The 18,017-nt window shown below is 58.9% G+C and overlaps 2 protein-coding genes across 2 annotated transcripts in view; one reads left to right on the top strand and one right to left on the bottom strand.

The window, feature by feature from the left end:
* COPA (COPI coat complex subunit alpha) overlaps window positions 1-5,990 on the bottom strand; it is a 19,415-nt gene extending 13,425 nt beyond the window's left edge. The window contains exons 1-8 of the mRNA XM_027727397.2: window positions 5,774-5,990; window positions 4,669-4,782; window positions 3,845-3,918; window positions 3,397-3,477; window positions 2,909-2,985; window positions 2,317-2,426; window positions 1,166-1,275; window positions 772-871 (exon numbers count right to left, since the gene is read on the bottom strand). Coding sequence (XP_027583198.1) covers window positions 772-871; window positions 1,166-1,275; window positions 2,317-2,426; window positions 2,909-2,985; window positions 3,397-3,477; window positions 3,845-3,918; window positions 4,669-4,782; window positions 5,774-5,813 — 706 coding nt within the window. The 5' untranslated portion in view covers window positions 5,814-5,990. The remainder of the gene's footprint in view (window positions 1-771; window positions 872-1,165; window positions 1,276-2,316; window positions 2,427-2,908; window positions 2,986-3,396; window positions 3,478-3,844; window positions 3,919-4,668; window positions 4,783-5,773) is intronic.
* NCSTN (nicastrin) lies at window positions 5,907-18,017 on the top strand. The gene is made up of 17 exons (XM_027727398.2): window positions 5,907-6,047; window positions 6,753-6,857; window positions 7,912-8,035; window positions 8,533-8,651; window positions 9,096-9,241; window positions 9,374-9,524; window positions 9,760-9,869; window positions 10,552-10,704; window positions 12,236-12,340; window positions 12,447-12,524; window positions 12,837-13,006; window positions 14,307-14,409; window positions 14,718-14,813; window positions 15,231-15,318; window positions 15,430-15,581; window positions 16,267-16,479; window positions 17,393-18,017. The coding sequence occupies exons 1-17, from the start codon at window positions 5,972-5,974 to the stop codon at window positions 17,513-17,515; spliced, it is 2,112 nt and encodes a 703-aa protein (XP_027583199.1). The 5' UTR covers window positions 5,907-5,971; the 3' UTR covers window positions 17,516-18,017.

Genomic DNA, 18,017 nt, shown 5'->3' with positions numbered 1-18,017 from the left:
GATAACCCACAGGAGCGCCGAGGGTTGTGTTCTCTGGGGGGACTGAGCTGACGAGAGCACAAACGTTCCCCGTGGAGGCTCCTGGCTCTGGAATCATCTCCCTTCCTTACTCCATCACTGCACGTCCAGAACACTTCAGAGAGTCAACTTGTTTTACTCCTACAAGCTTCTGCTCAGAATCCCACAATCCCTGAGGATGGAAAAGCCCTCCCAGCCCATGGATCCCTCTGTGCCCCATCCCCACCTTGGCCCCAGCCCAGAGCACTCAGTGCCATGGCCAGTCCTGCCCTGGGCACCTCCAGGGCTGGGGACTCCCTCACCTCCCTGGGCAGCCCCTGTCAAGGCCTCAGCACCCTTTCCAGGAGGAAATTCCTCCTCATGGCCAACCTGACCCTCCCCTGGCACAGCCTGAGGCCGTTTCCCCTCCTCCTGTCCCTTGTTCCCTGGGAGCAGAGCCCGACCCCCCCCCGGCTCCCCCCTCCTGTCAGGGAATTCCAGAGCCAGAAGGTCCCCCCTGAGTCTCCTTTTCTCCAGGTTGAGCCCCCCCAGCTCCCTCAGGACTTCTCCAGACCCTTCTCCTGCTGCTCCAGCCCCTTCTCTGGACGTGCCCCAGCCCCTCCATGTCTCTCCTGTCCTGAGGGGCCCAGCCCTGGACACGGCACTCCAGGTGCCCCTCCCCGGTGTAAATCACCTCCAGGTTCAGCTCCAACCCAACCCTGAACTCAACCCAAGCCCCTTCTCCCCACGGGCTGCCCCAGAGAACCCTCTCACCGTTCATCCTCCAGATCTTCACCTGCCGGTCGTCGGCTCCCGACACGATCAGGGGCATGGTGGGGTGGAAGGCGGCCCAGTTCACCCCCCTGTCGTGGCCCTGCAGGGGAAAAAGGGGCCACCTGAAGCCATTTGGGGACAGAAAGGAACAAGCAATGGAAGGACAAAGCCACAAAGACTTGAGGCAGGTTTGCCACAGCGAGAGACGGCTCTTGCTGATTCCACAATCCACAGGATTTTAATTGTTGGACCACCAGAAGTCTGGTTTGAACTCTGCTTTCCTGATATTTTTAACTCTGGTTTCCTGATACTTTTCAGGGCTTTTGGAGGATCACAGAGATTCCCTGACACGGCTCTGCAGGGGCTGTGCTGCCCACCCAGGCTGGGGCTGTACCTCCAGGACGTGTTTCACCACCGCGTCCGTGGTCCCGAACAAATCCACGCCCGTGATCCCCCTGACATCCGACTCCACGGCTCCAGGGGACAGGTTCTTCTTCCTCAGGCCTTGTGGAGCAAAGGGGAAAAGGAGGCAGCATTAGGGGAAGCAAAGATTTTATTACCACAGAACCCCTGAGGTTGGAAAAGCCCTCCAGGATCAGAGTCCACCCTTTATGTCTCTAATTTAACAACCCAAACGCTCTCCTGGGCTGCTGTCACAGGTGAAAACCAGGAGCTCTCCTCATCCCTCACCCCCTCTGCTGAGGGGAGGAGGATTTTGGAATGTGACCTTTAAACTCATGGAGCTGAGGGCATCAAAACCCGCCACTGCTGCCAACAGTGCCCAGCACACACGGAGCTCCACGACGAGGATTATGGACACAACAGCACCAGACAAAACGGGAAATAACTCTTCCCAGGGGACTGCTGGAGCCAGAGCAGAATCCTGATAAGGACATAAGTCATCCTGGAGAAAAGCTGTGGGGTGGGATGATGTTTGGAACCCGTTCCTCGTCTCCCTGTCGGTTTTTGCACACGCCAGAGTTGTTGTCCGAGCGGAGCGACAGCTGAGTCAATAATCCAGCACATCCCTAAACCCCCTCACCACGGATCAGCCCAGGAAAAAACAGCCCTGTACCATCTCCAAACCAATTTGGCAGCTGGAACTCTGCTGAGAGGGAGGTTTTTGGGAGGATGGAGCAGCAAAGCTCGGTGGCTGAAGAGCTGTTACGCTCCCCGTGCTGGCAGAGCCGAGGGGGGACAGGTTTTAAATATCCAGGATATCCTGTCCCCTGGATATCCTGGCTGTTGACACAGCTGGCAGTGCCTGAGCCCGTGCCACGAGCACAGTATGTCCAACCAAAACTGCCACAGGATCTAGAACAATCCATGCTCTCCCATCACCAGCCCCCCACCAGTTCACATCACCCTTATTCCCAGCTTTTCCTCCAGGGATATTTCATTCCAGCACCCTGTGGCCTGGACAATAACTAAGAAACAGCCTCCTTTTCTCCAGGATGAGCCCCCCCAGCTGCTCCTCAGCAGGTGGACTCTCCAGACCCTTCCCAGCCCTTGCTGTGAGGTGGGCTTGGCCCCCTGGCAGCTCACCAGAGATATCCCAAACCCTCACGGTCTGATCCAGGCTGGCAGACACCACCAGGTCCTCCGAGGGGTGGAACTGGGCACACATCACGTAGTGGTTGTGCCCTGTGAGGACACTGCAGGAAAAAAAAAGGGCAGAAAAAGCCATTAAAGCTGAAAATACATCAATAAACATCTCAGTTTGCACCAACGGCAACGAGCTCGGGCTGGGGAAGGAGCAGGAAGAGCAGCACTGCCAAAAGCACCTGGAATCATGGGATGAGCTGGAATGAGCCTCAAAGGTCATTGAGATCATGGGCAGGGACACCTCCCACTATCTCAGGTTGCTCCAACCTGGCCTTGGACACTCCCAGGGATGGGGCAGCCACAGCTTCTCTGGGCAACCTGTGCCAGGGCCTCCCCACCCTCCCAGGGGACAATTCCTTCCCAATATCCCAACTAAATTTCCCCTCTTTCACTTTGAATTCTTTGCCCCTCGTCCTGATAAAGGATCCCTCTCCAACATCCCTTCTCCAGCAGGGATTGTTCTCCCTGAAAACCCCAAATCCCACCCCAAAACCAGGCTGTTCTTTTTTAAAAAGCAGCCCCTTGGTCTCACCAGACACAGGTCCTGGACTGCCAGTTCCACACCCGGATGGTCTGGTCATCGGAAGCGCTCAGGATCCAGGGGTATTCCTAAAAAACCCCAAAGGATTCTGTGTGCCAAGCAGTCCACACCCCCAGCATTCCCTCTCCACCATCCCCAGGAATTCCAGAATCCTCAAGGTTGGAAAAGACTCCCAAGCTCATCGAGTCCAACCTGTGACCCGTCCCCACCTCGGCCCCGAGAGCCACATCCAACCATTCCTTGGACACTCCCAGGGATCCAGGGGCAGCCACAGCTCCTCTGGGCAACCTGTGCCAGGGCCTCCCCACCCTCCCAGGGAAGGATTTCTCCCCAGTATCCCATCTAACCCTTCCCTCTGTCACTCTGAAGCCATTCCCCCTTGTCCTGGCCCTTGGGAAAGTCCCTCTCCATCCTCCTTTAGCACCAAATCCATCCCAGGGAAGGGCTCCCTGTCCCACCCAGGGAGCAGGAGGACTCACATGGTGGAAGAAGGTGGTCCTGATGTAATCCAGGTGCCCCAGCAGCGTGAAGAGGCAGCGGCGCAGTTTGTAATTCCAGACCTGGAATCACAGAGTCGTGGGATCCCCTGAGCTGGAAGGATCCTCCAAGTCCAGCCCCACAGCACAGGAGCAGAACGATGACAGTCCCACCTCCTTCTGGGATTTTTTTTCTCTCCATTCCCACGTTTCAGATCGATTTTTTCATCTTAAAAGTTGTTTTTAATTCGAGTTACAACAAAACTTTACTCTCGTGCCCCTGAAACAGGCGAATCACGACTCCCAAACTTATCCTTACCATCTTTTCCTACAATATCCTGAGCTGGAAGGGACCCACAAGGATCATCCAAGTCCAACCAGTTTCTTTGCCCCTTCCCTTCCCTGGGTGGCACCTTTTAGAGACCAAGAGCCCAAAAAGGAAATATTTTACCTTTATTTTGTAATCGTCACCTCCAGACACAAACAGGGGCTGCTGTTTGTGGAAATCAATTCCTCGGACGGGTCCTGCAAGCGGGAAAAGCAATGGGATGGTTGGAGCAATCCCTGCACCCCTCACAGGCCACAGTTTGTCCTTCTCCTCCCTCCTGCTACTCCTGAGAAACCCAGAGCTTCAAAGCACAGCAAAAAGTTGTGTAACAGCCTGAAATTCCATCCCCGAACCCTTCCTTGCGTAGAATCCTGGAATATCCTGAGTTGGAAGGGACCCACAAGGATCCAAGTCCAACTCCTGGCCCTGCACAGACACCCCAACAATCCCATCGTGGCCCTGAGAGCTTTGTCCAAACACTCTGGCAGGTTTGGGGTTGTGACCGTCCCTGGGGAGCCTGTTTAGTGCCAACCACCCTCTGAGGGATGAACCTTTTCCCAGTATCCAGCTGGGATATCCCCTGCCACAGCTCCAGATGTTCCTCCAGGCCCTGTCACTGCTCACACAGAGCAGAGATCGGAGCTGCCCCCCTTGAGGAAGCTGCAGACCCCCGAGACCCACCCCCAAAATTCATTCCTTTCCACCAGGGTGTTCCTGCAACCACCACAGAGCCCCCAGATCCGTATCTGGAGCTTCATCTTCCCACCAGGAACAAACCTCCCACCCCACTCCTCGTGTCTGCGGCGCCAGCAAACCGTCCACAGGGAAAACAGGGCTAATCCCCTGGGATCAGAGGCCTCAGGAACCTCCAGCTGAGGCCAGTTCCTCCTCCTGCAACCCCAACACCCCTCCCCAGGCAGCTCCCACCCTCCTGCCACCCCACCGACCGTCGTGCTCGTCGAACTTGTCGATGAGGGTGCACATGCGATAGTCCCACAGCTGGATGACCCCATTGTGGAGGCTGGTGAGGATCCAGGGCCGCTTGGGGTGGAAGCTGAGCCCTGCGGAGACACACGGGGAGCTGAGGGACCAGGGGATGCCCAGGGGAGCTGCCTCCTGCCCCGCTCAGGGACCCCAGGGCTGGGTGGGACCTCGTGGCTCAGCCCCCCGTTGATCCCCCGGCGCAGCCCCGCTGGCACTGAATCATTGATGGATTAATTAGAGAACCAGGGAACGCTCTGGGTTGGGAGGGACCTTAAAGACCATCCTGCCATGGGCAGGGACACCTTCCACCAGACCAGGCTGGTTCAACCCGGCCGTGAACGCGGCCAGGGACGGGGCAGCCACAAGGATGGATTTAGGTTGGGAAAGCCCTCCAAGGTCACCGAGTCCCCCCCGTGCCCCATCCCCACCTTGGCCCCAGCCCAGAGCACTCAGTGCCACAGCCAGTCCTGCCCTGGGCACCTCCAGGGCTGGGCACTCCCCCACCTCCTGGGCAGCCCCTGCCAAGGCCTGAACACCCTTTCCAGGGGGAAATTCCTCCTCATGGCCAACCTGAGCCTCCCCTGGCACAGCTTGAGGCCGTTTCCCCTCCTCCTGTCCCTTGTTCCCTGGGAGCAGAGCCCGACCCCCCCCGGCTCCCCCCTCCTGTCAGGGAATTCCAGAGCCAGAAGGTCCCCCCTGAGCCTCCTTTTCTCCGGGATGAGCCCCCCCAGCTCCCTCAGGAGTTCTCCAGACCCTTCTCCAGCTCCGTTCCCTTCCCTGGACACGCTCCAGCCCCTCAATGTCCCTCCCTGGGTCGAAGGGCCCGGCCGGGACCCCGCACTCCCCGTTCCCTCCCCGGACCCCGCACTCCCCGTTCCCTCCCTGGGCCGAGGGGCTCAGCCCGGACCCCGCACTCCCCGTTCCCTCCCCTCCGTCCCCGCCCGCGCCGCCATCGCGGCCCCGCTCCCGCTCCCTCGGCCCGACCCGGCCCGTGTCCCACCCGCCCCTTTTCGAACACGTATAACACACACACACACACAACACACATCCGACATCCACCCCCGTTACCTTTCACCCGCGCCGACTTGGTCTCGAACTTGGTGAGCATCGCCCGGCCCGGCCCCGCGGCCGCCGCTCCACGTCAGCGCCCCGGAACCGCCTCGGCCGCGGCCGCTTCCCCTTCCCGCTCCACCCCCGCTCCCGGCGGAAAGGGAAGCGCCGGGAACCCGAGCCGAGGGGCAGGGGCAGGCCCGGGACCCGCCGGGGATGGAGGCAGCGCCGGGCCGGGGCCGCGGCTCCCTCGGGCTCCGCTGGGCGCTGCTCGTGGCCGCGCTGGCGGCGGGTGAGGGGGGACCGGGGGGACCGGGGGGGCCTCTGGGAGCCGGGGAGGGGCTGGGACCGTCACCCCCCGAAATTTGGGGCACGGGGAGAGCCTGGGGTGTGTCCTGTGAGCTGGGGAGGGGCTGGGACCGTCACCCCCCGAAATTTGGGGCACGGGGAGAGCCTGGGGTGTGTCCTCTGGGAGCCGGGGAGGGGCTGGGACCATCACCCCCCGAAATTTGGGGCACGGGGAGAGCCTGGGGTGTGTCCTCTGGGAGCCGGGGAGGGGCTCAGATTCACCCCCCTGACCCCATTGGGTGCCCCCTCCAAGCTGGGGAGGGGCTTCTGTCCCGACTCGACCCCTTTGGGTGCCCCCTCTGAGCTGGGGAGGGGCTCAGATTCACCCCCCCGACCCCTTTGGGTGTCCCTTCGGAGCTGGGGAGGGGCTCAGATTCACCCCCCCGACCCCTTTGGGTGTCCCTTCGGAGCTGGGGAGGGGCTCAGATTCACCCCCCCGACCCCTTTGGGTGTCCCTTCGGAGCTGGGGAGGGGCTCCTGTTCCCCCCCCCGACCCCTTTGGGTGCCCCCTCCGAACTGGGAAGGGGCTCAGATTCACCACCACCACCCTATGAGCCCCCGGGGTGCCCCCTGTCTGCTGGGGGGGGTTCAAACCCCATCCCACCCCCTCTGGAGCATCCCCTGAGCCGGGGCCGGGTCTCCTCCGCAGGTTCCTGCCGCGGGAATTCCGTGGAGAGGAAGATCTACATCCCCCTGAACAGGACGGCCCCGTGCGTGCGGCTCCTCAACGCCACGCACCAGATCGGCTGCCAGTGTGAGCCGGGGGGCCTGGGCTGGGCCTGGGGGGGTCTGACCGTGGGGGGGGGCTGAGGAACCCTCCTGGTGCCCCTTGTCCCCAGCACCTCTTAATCCTGCTCATAATGAACCGTGGAGTGGTTGGGGTTGGAAGGGACATTAAAGATCACCCCAATTCCACCCCATTCCATCCCTCCCGCGAGCCCAGGTTGCTCAGAGCTCCATCCAGCCTGGCCTGGGACATTCCCAGGGATGGGGCAGCCACAGCTTCTCTGGGCAAGCTCTGCTAACCCAGGGTCCAAGGTCCTCTGGCTCCTCTGCCACCCTTGGCCTGATCCCAGTGTTGGGACAGGAGTTCCCAGCAGTTCGTGGGTGTGGACAAAGGGCTTGGTTTTATCAGCAGCGTCCTCTGGAAGTGGTTTGTCCATCTTTACTCTGGAAGTGGTTTGTCCATCTTTACTCTGGAAGTGGTTTGTCCATCTTTACAGAATCCCAGAGTAGGATTGGGGTTGGAAGGGACCTCTGAGGGTCACCCAGAGCAGGTGACACAAGGACACATCCAGGGGAGGCTGGAATGTCTCCAGAGAGGAGACTCCACACCCTCCCTGGGCAACCTGTTCCACCCTCCATGGAAAGAAGCTCTTCCTCATTTTGAGGTGGAACTCCTGGAGGTTTAGTTTCTGGACATCACTCCTTGTCCTGGGAGGAGTCTGGCACTGTCCCCTTGGCTTAGGAGCAGCACTAAGCTGGGCCTGGGCTCCTGCTGTCCTTCCCATTTCCTTCAGTCACGGGACACTCGGTGCTTGGATGGCTGAAGGTCCTTTGAGGAGCTCAAACAAAAGGTGCTTTCAAAGCCTGAGAGGTCATTTCTTCACCTCTGCTGGATTTTCCCAGCTAAAAGCGCCGTGTCCTGCTCAGCCATTCCCAAATTCCTTCCTCCAGCCCCCTCCTAATCCCAGGAGCTGCCCTTCCCTAAAGCCCTGTGCACACTGCCCTGCCCTGCTTTCCAGGGTGGTTTTTTGGGGGGGTGTGAAGGAAACAAATGCCCTGAAGGGCACGTTGTCACCCCACAGCCTCCATCAGCGGGGACACGGGGGTGATCCACGTGGTGGAGAAGGAGGAGGATCTGCAGTGGGTCCTGGCCGATGGTCCTCACCCACCCTACATGATCCTGCTGGATGGGAATCTCTTCAACAGGTCAGTCAGCACCTGCTTTTATCCCCCCAGGGAGCCCAGGGGCCTCTGATCTGGTGATTAAATGTCATTTTCTGACTGACAGGTGACGGAACCAGCTCTGACTGCAGCCAGTTCTTGTGAGGTTGAACCATTAGTGGTTTTTTGCTGGGCTTTAGTGACTTTTCCTTCTTGCCTTTGCTGTGAAAAGAGCTCTGCTGTGTGTGAACCCTCACACCCTGTTCCCCTCTACATTAAATAGCAGTCCATAATTTAATTACAGCCCTGGCACTGCAGCCCATTAAACCCCAGCACGGAGTGGTCCCTCCCCTCCCTGGGCAGGGCAGGAAGGACGGGGCTGAAGTTTTCTCCTTGTTGCTTTTTTTTTGCACAATGAGATAAAAACCAAAGGTTCCTTTGATCACAGGCTCGGCTGTAATTCACCATCACCATCACTCTGTCTGGGATTGCAGCTCTTCCTCAAGGAATCCCTGATTCCTGGGCTGTTTTCTCTCCTCCAGGAAGGTGTTGCTGCAGCTCAAGGGAACCTCCCGGGTGTCCGGCCTTGCCGTGGCCGCTGCCAAACCCAGCCCTGCCCAGGGGTTCTCCCCTGGCTTGAAGTGCCCCAACGATGGGTTTGGTGAGGAGATGTTCCACCTTCATCCCTGCTGGGGGGAGGGAGGGAGGTGCCTTTTCCTTGGATGCTCCGAGGAAGCGCAGAGGATCTCAGGGGAGCTGGAATGGCAGAGACACTTTGATCCCTTTGGGATTCTTCCAGCACAGGATGGGCTCAGAAAAGGGATGGGTCTGAGGGGTGGGCTGCCAGATGGTGAAAAACGTGGTTGGGGTGGTTGGAATGTCACATCCAGAGGCTCAGCTGGACATCAGGGCCCAGTGGTGACCCTCAGGGGCCGAACTGGGACCAGTGTCGTCATCAATGACACAAACAGAGGGGCTTGGAGCAGCCTGGGCTGGTGGGAGGTGTCCTTGCCCGTGGCAGAGGGTTGGAACTGTGCAAGCCCAGAGTCCCTGAGCTCAGTTCCCCTCCTGCAGGCTCAGGTGTGCCCGTTCTCTCTGTTCCCAGGTGTGTATTCCCAGGATTACGGCCCCGAGTTCGCCCACTGCAACACCACCGTGTGGAACCCCCTGGGCAGTGGCATCTCCTACGAGGACTTTGACTTCCCCATTTTCCTTCTGGAAGATGCCAACGAGACCCAAGTCATCAAACAGGTACCTCAGCAGGCAGGGGGAGAGAGAGGAGAGAGGGGCTGGAGTTCTGCTCCCCGGGGTGAAAGCGCCACAAATCCCGTTTCCTGCGCCTCAAAAACGCCGAGCTGAGCCGTGCTTCTCCTTCCCCCCCAGTGTTACCTGGATCACAACGTACCCAGGGATGGCTCTGCCCCCCAGTACCCCCTGTGTGCCATGCAGCTCTTCTCCCACATGCACGCCGTGACCAGCACCGTGACCTGCATGAGGCGCAGCTCCCTCCAGAGCACCTTCAGCATCAACCCAGGTGAGACCCCCCATCCTCAGCACGTGGGGCTCCAAATCCCTGGGGAATTACAGCTTTCCCTGGAGCCAGGACTCCCCTGGAGCCAGGACTCCCCTGGAGCCAGGACTTCCCTGGTGCAAAGCAGAGTTTTTTGCTCGTTGACTTAAACTCCGGGTTGAGAAAAAAAACCCCCTCGTTTCTCACTTGTCACTGCTGTGATCCCAACTCCAGGAATGTTTCTCTTTCTGCTTCCCAGAGATCGTGTGTGACCCTCTCCTCGACTACAACGTGTGGAGCACTTTGCAACCCATCAATTCCTCTGGAAAAGTGGACCCTGAGAAGGAAGTTATCATGGTGGCCACACGAGTAGGTACCTCTTAATCTTGCTCTGTGGAGCTCGGGCTGGGAGAATTCTGGGAATCTGGGAGTTCCCAGTCTCGTGGGAATGTTTTTGTCGTGTATTTTGGTTTCTTGCCATGTTCCAAACCTTCTGGCTGCTGTGTTCTCGGGATCCAGCAGTGGCTCCATCCCTTGGGGCAGCGGAGGGACATCCACAGTTCGGGTCTTTCCATCTTGTTGTGGGAGACTTTTTCCAGCATTTTCTTCGCTGGTGGAAGCAGACGAGGAGAAACAGTCCGTGGCAAAGCTCTGAGGCCTCAAGGCTCAAATTTTGGGGAAATATAGGTTGGATATATGGAAGGAATTCCTCCTGTGTGGGTGGGGAGGCCCTGGCACAGGTTGCCCAGAGAAACTGTGGCTGCCCCATCCCTGGAAGTGTCCAAGGCCAGGTTGGACGGGGCTTGGAGCAACTTGGGATAGTGGGAAGTGTCCCTGCCCATGGCAGGGGGTGGCACTGGATGATCTTTCAGGTCCCTTCCAACCCAACCACCCCATAAATCCCTGCCTGCCACAGCAGCACGATGGTCATTTCAAGCTCCACCATCCCCTCGGTCCTTCCCTTCCCGGCGGGACGAGTGGGATCAGGGAGAGACAGAGAGTGCTGGATCTGCTTTCCCAGCCCAGAATCCCTGTGTGTTTGTGCTTGCAGATTGACAGCCACTCCTTCTTCTGGAACATTGCCCCCGGGGCCGAGGGCGCCGTGTCCTCCTTCGTCACCCACCTGGCCGCGGCCGAAGCCCTTCACAAAGCCCCCGACGCCCCTCTGCTCCCCAGGAACGTCATGTTCACCTTCTTCCAAGGGGTGAGAGCAGCAGGATCACTCCACCTACCCCCCCTGAGACCCCAAATCAGCCCCTGGCTGCTGCTCCCCCTGTCCCTGCTCTTTGGGTTGGGATTGTTCATCTCCCTCCCCGGGCTGTGGTTCCCTCTGCTCCAACGGGGTCCTGGTTGCTCTGGGAGGACATGACAGGAGCAGATGGAGCTTCCACTGGGGCAGGAATGGGCTGCATCCTCCTGGATGCATCACCCAAACTTTGCTCTCCCTCCTGTCTCCTCCTTTCTGTTCCCTCCCTTGCTGGGGATGAACTTCCAGGCTGGAAATTCTGAAGCAGAGCCCAGAAAAGGCAAAATTAAAAATATATGGGAGAGAAATGCGGCTCCTTCCTGGGAGCCCAGAGCTGGAAGTGGCAGCTGTGGAGAAGCAGAACGAGCTGGAGGAGGGACTGATGGCCAACAGCTGATGTTCCCCTCAAGGCATCAGCTCTGATGAGTCCTTTGTGCAGCTCTTCCCGTGCCAGGGCCATGTGATTCCCCCTCATTCACCCTCCTCGGCACATCCATCCCCAATTTCCCTGGAGGAGAGAGGCATCCAGGCTGTGGATGTATCCAGGAGGAGGGATGAGAAGAGCTGGCTGTAAATTAGGGAAGGGGGAGGCTGGTGGCTCCTGACTTCCCTGCCCTGCTCCAGTTTTCCAAGGGCACCTCGTCCTCCCCCAGCCACTCTCAGCCTTCCCAACCCTTTTTTCCAGGGAAGGAGACACCACTCCTTTCAGGAAAGCTTTGGATGCTCAATTCCTGGAATGGGGGGTTCTCCCTTTTCCCTGGTTTGTTGTCTCCCTTGTCAAAAACAATTGGGATTGTTCAGCCTGGAGAAGAGGAGCTTCAGGGAGACCTCAGTGGGACTTCCAGGACCTCAAGGAGACAACAGAAAACATGGGAAGAGATTATTTCTGAGGGTCTGGAGTGACAGGAAAAAAGGGAATGGCTTCAAACTGACAGAGGGCAGAGTTAGATGGGATATTGGGAAGAAATTCCTCCCTGGGAGGGTGGGGAGGCCCTGGCACGGGTTGCCAAGAGAAGCTGTGGCTGCTCCATCCCTGGAAGTGTCCCAGGCCAGGTTGGAGCAACCTGGGCTAGTGGAAGGTGTCCCTCCCCTGGGGATGAGGTGATCCTTAAGGTCCTTCCATCCCAAACCATTCCATGACCCCATGTTTTCATTCCCAGCAGGATTAAGAGGGCAGAAAGTCCTCACTGAGGTGGTTTTGCCTCTGTGCCTTTCTTGTGGAATTCAACACCCTTCTCCTGTTTTTTTCTCTTTCCCCTCCTTTTTGCCCTTTTGCTCCATCCCCTTCCTACAAATCCCTTTGGTTTTGGTGCCTTTGGTGTGTCCCAGGCTGTCCAAACCTCTGGAATTACCAGTTGGCCCCCAAACTCTTGGGTCGGTTCCACCTCAGCCCCTCGGATGTTGCTGGTGGAGGTGCCTCCACCCTCAGATGGGATTCAGGATTTGGGATTTTTCCGGATTTTTCCGGATTTTTCTTTTTCTCCTGCAGGAGACCTTTGACTACATTGGCAGCTCCAGGATGGTCTATGACATGGAGCAGGACAAGTTCCCTCTGCGCTTGGACAACATCCACTCCTTCGTGGAGCTGAATCAGGTGTGGCAAAAGTTTGGGGGCCTTTCATTGCCTGGGTGTGAATTCCCCCTGGATTTCCCTGCTCTGGGATGTCCAGCCTCGTGTTTTAAGGTGGTTTTCCTTGCAGGTGGCCCTCAGGAATGGCTCCATCCTCTGGATGCACACGGACCCCGTCTCACGGATGAACCGGTCCGTGGACGCGCAGGTGAGGGAGAAACCGTGGAATGTCCTGAGCTGGAAGGGGCCCACGAGGATCAGGGAGTCCAGTTCCTGGCCCTGCACAGCCCCAGCAATCCCACCGTGTCCCTGAGAGCTCCAGGTGCTCCCTGAGCTCTGGCTTCCCTGTGGGACCTGTCCCAGCTCCCGACCACCCTCTGCGGGAAGAACCTTCCCCTCGTATCTGACCCCTGGCACGACTCCACGGCCAAAACTCCGGGATCTCGAGCGGGGTTTCAACCTTCCCAGAGAAACCCCGTCCCAAAGAGCAGCAGCACAGGGCAGGTTTTCCTCCTTGCAGGTCAGGAACCTGCTGGCCACCCTGAGCAGGAGCAGCGCGGGCTCGGCCGTGACCCTGCAGGAGGCCGGATTTTCCCAGCCCCTCCCTCCATCCTCCTTCCAGCGCTTCCTCCGGGCTCGCCACATCCCCGGGGTGGTCCTGACTGACCACAGGACAGCCTTCCAGAACAGGTAGGGGCTCCCAGAGGACCCCTGGGACGCTGGAGGGGGGGTGTGAGCGGGAGAAGCTCCGTGTCCGACGAGCGCGGCAGAATCGTTCTGACAGGCGAGAGAAATCCGGTTTGATGTGGAAAATGTTCCCCCACAGCTGGCTGGGAGCCAGAGGTGAGCAAATGGCAGCAGAGCGTTGCAGGAGCCTCAGCTGTTCTTCCAGAAGCTGCCTTTTTTTTTTTTTTTTTGGTTATTTTTGGTTTTTTTTTTTTATTTATTATTTAGCTTTTTGTTTGCGCTGGCAGAAAGCCCCAGGCCTTGGAAAGGGCACTTGGGTTCACCCCACACGACCCTGTTCCTCAGGGATCCCCTGCTCCTCTTCAGCTCTGGGGTGGGAATGGGGGGTACAGGACAGGGGTTGGGTCTCTCCTCTCTTCCCAAATGCTTGAAATTATCCCATTCCCTTCCTGGAGTCCTGGAATGGTTTGTGTTGGGAGGGACCTTCAGGATCATCCAGTTCCACCCCCCTTTTTTTTTGGGTCGCCTTCCACTGTCCCAGGTTGCTCCAAGCCCTGTCCAGCCTGGCCTGGGACACTTCCAGGGATGGGGAATCCATGGAATAACCTGTACCAGGGTCTCCCCACCCTCACAGGAAAGAATTCCTTCCTGATACCCACCCTAAATTCCCCTATTTCAGTGTGATCCCACCCCCCTTGTCCTGCCACCCCAGTTCCTGAGGAACATCCCTCTCCAGCTTCCCTGCAGCCCCTTCAGACCCTGGAAGGGGCTCTGAGGTCTCCACACAACCTCCCCCTCTCCATCTTTTATCCTTCTCTGCTATTTCTGGGAGTCTCTGTAGAAATCCCTGGGAAGGAGCTTCCCTTTCCCCCCTAACCCTGCCCGGAGCAGGTGGAGGAAAACACAACTCAGTGCTGGGGGATCCATTTTTTAGGGATCCCAGGGAGTGCCAGGGACACAGTGTGTCAACCCCCAGTAGGGAATCACTTGGAATTCCTTGGATGAGGCATTAACAGATCCCTGCTGGCCTTGCCTCAGTTTCCCTCCCTGTTTCACAGCTCAGGCTCAGCCCCACCTAAAATTCCAGTCACAGCCTGGAAATGGCTCGGAGAAGCTCAGATGGGAGAAGCTGTGGAAGGGCCAAGTTAATTAGAAATCCTCATTAAGGGCTTTCAGGAGTGAGTGGCAGGGCTGGAGCTTCGCTCCCGGGAGGCTCCGCTTTGGACACGCTCGGAATTGAATTCCATGCCCTGTGGTTTCTCCCTGCCTTTCCCCAAATCCCTGCTTCTCTCCCTCTTTTCAGATACTACCAGAGCATGTATGACACTCCAGAGAACATTGGGATGCAGTATCCCGAGGGGCTGAGCCCTGAGGAGACCCTGGAATACGTCACGGACACAGCCAAGGTTCCTGCTGGACCCGGGGTGGATGGGGAGGGGCAGGAGGGAGCAGGGACGTGGGGAGAGGGGGGAAATGTTTGGAAAAAGGGCTGGAAGAAGGTGGGGAGGGATGTGGGAAGGGGCAGGAAGAAGCAGGGACTGGGGAGAGGTGGGAAAAGCTGGAAGGAGGGCAGGAAGGAGCCGGGAGGGCTCTGGGCAGTGCCCAGGGGCCCCGGAGCGTTGGGGTGGATTTGGGATGGATCCTGGCTCCCTCCCGGAGCCCCTTTCCCTGGATCTGCCTGGCTGGATTGACACGGATCCCTGTCCCCTCACAGGCCCTGGCAGAAGTGGCCACCGTGGTGGCCCGAGCCCTTTATGGCCTGGCTGGAGGGACCAACAGCACCTCTGCCATCCAGGCCGACCCCAAAACGGTAGGAGCACGTGGAGCCCTGTCCCTGGAACCTCCCAGGAGCCCTCACGTCCCTCCCTTCTGTCCCTGTCCGTGTGTGTTTCCACAGCATCCTGTCCTGCATCCCCCCCTCCCCTTTTCCCTGTTTTCCCCCTGAGCAGAGTGAAAACCCCTCCCTCGTTTCCTGGGGCAGAACCGAAGCTCCCTCATCCCCAAAGAAAAGGTGGAATTGCCACCTGGGCCACGGGGATCAGCCAAGGAATCCCTGGGGCTGGAATCCCACCCGGTTTTCCTAGCTCTGTCTGGAATTCTGGGCAGCTGGGCCGGGGTCTGTCCTTGGCTGTGCTTGGGGAACATCCCTCAGCAGGAGGGGCTCGGGGCAGAGCTGCTCAGATGTTCTTTTCTCTCCCCTGCACAAACCAATCCCGTGTCCTCCCAGGTCACCCGGATGCTTTACGGCTTCCTGATCAAAATGAACAATTCCTGGTTTCAGTCCATCATCAAACCAGACCTCAAAGGAATTCTGGGTGAGAACAGCACAGGGAAGGAGAGCAGGGAGGGGGTTCGACCCCCGATGTTCCCTGGTGGGTTCTTGCTGGTTTTCCACCCCCCCAATCCCGTTTTTCCTGCCGTTCCAGGGGATGTTCCCCAGCACTACGTGGCAGTTTCCAGCCCTGTGAACACGACCTACCTGGTGCAGTTTGTCCTGGCCAACCTGACGGGCACGGTGGTGAACCTCACCAAGGAGGAGTGTCTGAGCCCCGAGAAGAACCCCCACACTGAGAGGGAGGTGGGTGCACATCCCCCCGGGAATGGGCACATCCATGGGGCTGCTTCAGGGATGGGTTTTATTGCCTGGGAGAACAGGGAAGCTCCTCCCTGAGGAGACATCTCAGTGCCCGAGGGCAGGGGAGGAACGGGCACGACCTGAGCCCGGGTGGGCAAAGAGGAACCTGGGTGGGACCAGCCAAGGGGTGGCCACAGGAGCAGAGGGGCTGGAGCAGCAGGAGAAGGGGCTGGAGAGCTCCTGAGGGAGCTGGGGGGGCTCAGCCTGGAGAAAAGGAGGCTCAGGGGGGACCTTCTGGCTCTGGAATTCCCTGACAGGAGGGGGGAGCCGGGGGGGGTTGGGCTCTGCTCCCAGGGAACAAGGGACAGGAGGAGGGGGAACGGCCTCAAGCTGTGCCAGGGGAGGGTCAGGTTGGCCATGAGGAGGAATTTCCCCCTGGAAAGGGTGTTCAGGCCTTGGCAGGGGCTGCCCAGGGAGGTGGGGGAGTGCCCAGCCCTGGAGGTGCCCAGGGAAGGCCCTCAGTGGGGTGGGGGTGGTCACAGGGGGGACTGGATGACCTCGAAGGTCTTTCCCACCCTGCCAGAAGGATCCTTTCCCAGCCAAGCCCCTTTTCCCTGCCCCAACCCCCCGGGGAACATTCCAGAAGTCGGGAATGGCCACTGACTGTGCCTCCCTCCCCGTGTGGCAGCTGTTTGAGTACTGGTGGGTGCAGGGCCCCCTGCAGCCCAACTCGTCGGCCCGGGCCCCGCGCTGTGTGCGCTCGGGCGCGCGGCTCAGCAAGGCCCTGTCCCCCGCCTTCGAGCTGCGCCAGTGGGCGTCCCGGGAGTTCTCCACCTGGACTGAGAGCCGCTGGAAGGACATCCGGGCCCGCATCTTCCTGGTGGCCAGCAGGGAGCTGGAGGTGGGGCTGCCACGGGGACCGGGGAGGGGGGAGAGGGGGGGCACTCGGGGGAGCTGGGGGGTGATGGCACAGCCTGGCAGGTGGTGTCACTGTCAGGTGATGGCACTGTCAGATGGTGTCATACCCTGTCAGGTGATGTCACTGTCAGGTGATGGCACTGTCAGGTGATGGCACACCCTGGCAGGTGATGTCACTGGCAGGTGATGTCACCCCTTGTCAGATGATGTCCCACCCTATCAGATGATGTCACTGTCACGTGATGTCACTGTCGGGTGATGTCACTGTCAGATGATGTCACTCCCTGTCAGATGATGTCACTGTCAGGTGATGTCACTGTCAGGTGATGTCACACCCTATTGTGTGATGTCACTGTCAGATGATGTCACTCCCTGTCAGATGATGTCACTGTCACGTGATGTCACTGTCAGGTGATGTCATTGTCAGGTGATGTCCCCCTCAGGTGATGTCCCTGTCAGATGATGTCCCCCCCTCAGGTGATATCACCCTGTCAGGTGATGTCACTGCCAGGTGATGTCCCCCCATCAGGTGATGTCCCCCCCTCAGGAGATGTCCCCCTCAGGTGATGTCCCCCCCTCAGGAGATGTCCCCCATCAGGTGATGTCCCCCCCTCAGGTGATGTCCCCCCCTCAGGTGATGTCACTGCCAGGTGATGTCCCCCCCTCAGGTGATGTCACCCTGTCAGGTGATGTCCCCCCCTCAGGTGATGTCCCCCCCTCAGGAGATGTCCCCCATCAGGTGATGTCACTGCCAGGTGATGTCCCCCCCTCAGGTGATGTCCCCCAGGCCCTGGGTGGCTCTCAGGGGTGGTTGGATCTCCGGGTGCTCCTCAATCCCCCTTGGAGCTGCAGCTCCGTGTGTGACCACAGCCCCGGGGGTTCCCTTCCCTCCCCAGATGCTCACCCTGCTGCTGGGAATCTCCATCCTGGTCCTGTCCCTGCTCACCACCTACTTCATCAACGCCAAGGCCGACGTGCTCTTCAGCCTCCCGCGGGAGCCCGGGGCCGTGGCCTACTGAGCTGCTCCTGGGGCTGGAAAACTCCTGGAGTGCAGCTGCCAGGGCTGAGCCAGCGCTGGGATGGCCCTCCCTCTGCAGAAGGTTCCCTCCAGAACCTTCCACGTGTTCCCAGGGCTGAGCCCTGAGAGACTTCCCCAGGAAAAGGCACCGACCGAGCCCCGAAGGAACTTCGGGACAAATTCCCAGAGTTTGTTTGATTTGTCCTTGGAGCAGCCTGAGGATGGTCCTGGATGCTGCTGGGAGCACCCTGGGATGGATTTCTTCCCTGAGCCAAGCCAAGGGTGGGAAGGATGAAGGTGTTTCCTCCTGGAGCAGTGGAATTCCGAGGTGTCCAGCAGCCCCAGGATGTCCCCCAGGAGCCGTGGAAGGTCCATCCCAAGGTGTCCTCAGCAGGTGATCAGATGTAAAACAACCTCTTTTCTTTTAATGGTGCAATATTTTCTGGGCTTTGTACATATATAAATAGTTCCCTTTAATTAAAAAACGGCCACTTCCAAATGAA

Source organism: Pipra filicauda, unplaced genomic scaffold (genome assembly GCF_003945595.2).
Source record: "Pipra filicauda isolate LSUMZ 115617 unplaced genomic scaffold, ASM394559v2 scaffold812_size110788_pilon, whole genome shotgun sequence".
Classification (NCBI taxonomy): domain Eukaryota; kingdom Metazoa; phylum Chordata; class Aves; order Passeriformes; family Pipridae; genus Pipra; species Pipra filicauda.
This window is presented reverse-complemented; position numbering and strand designations above follow the sequence as displayed.

Bases quoted from the DNA above. Each gene is read 5' to 3' on its own strand.
- NCSTN (XM_027727398.2), top strand. From the start codon at position 5,972: ATGGAGGCAGCGCCGGGCCGGGGCCGCGGCTCCCTCGGGCTCCGCTGG. The intron at 8,652-9,095 runs GTGAGGAGATGT...CTCTGTTCCCAG, and splicing joins GTGCCCCAACGATGGGTTTG to GTGTGTATTCCCAGGATTAC. The intron at 9,242-9,373 runs GTACCTCAGCAG...CTTCCCCCCCAG, and splicing joins AGACCCAAGTCATCAAACAG to TGTTACCTGGATCACAACGT.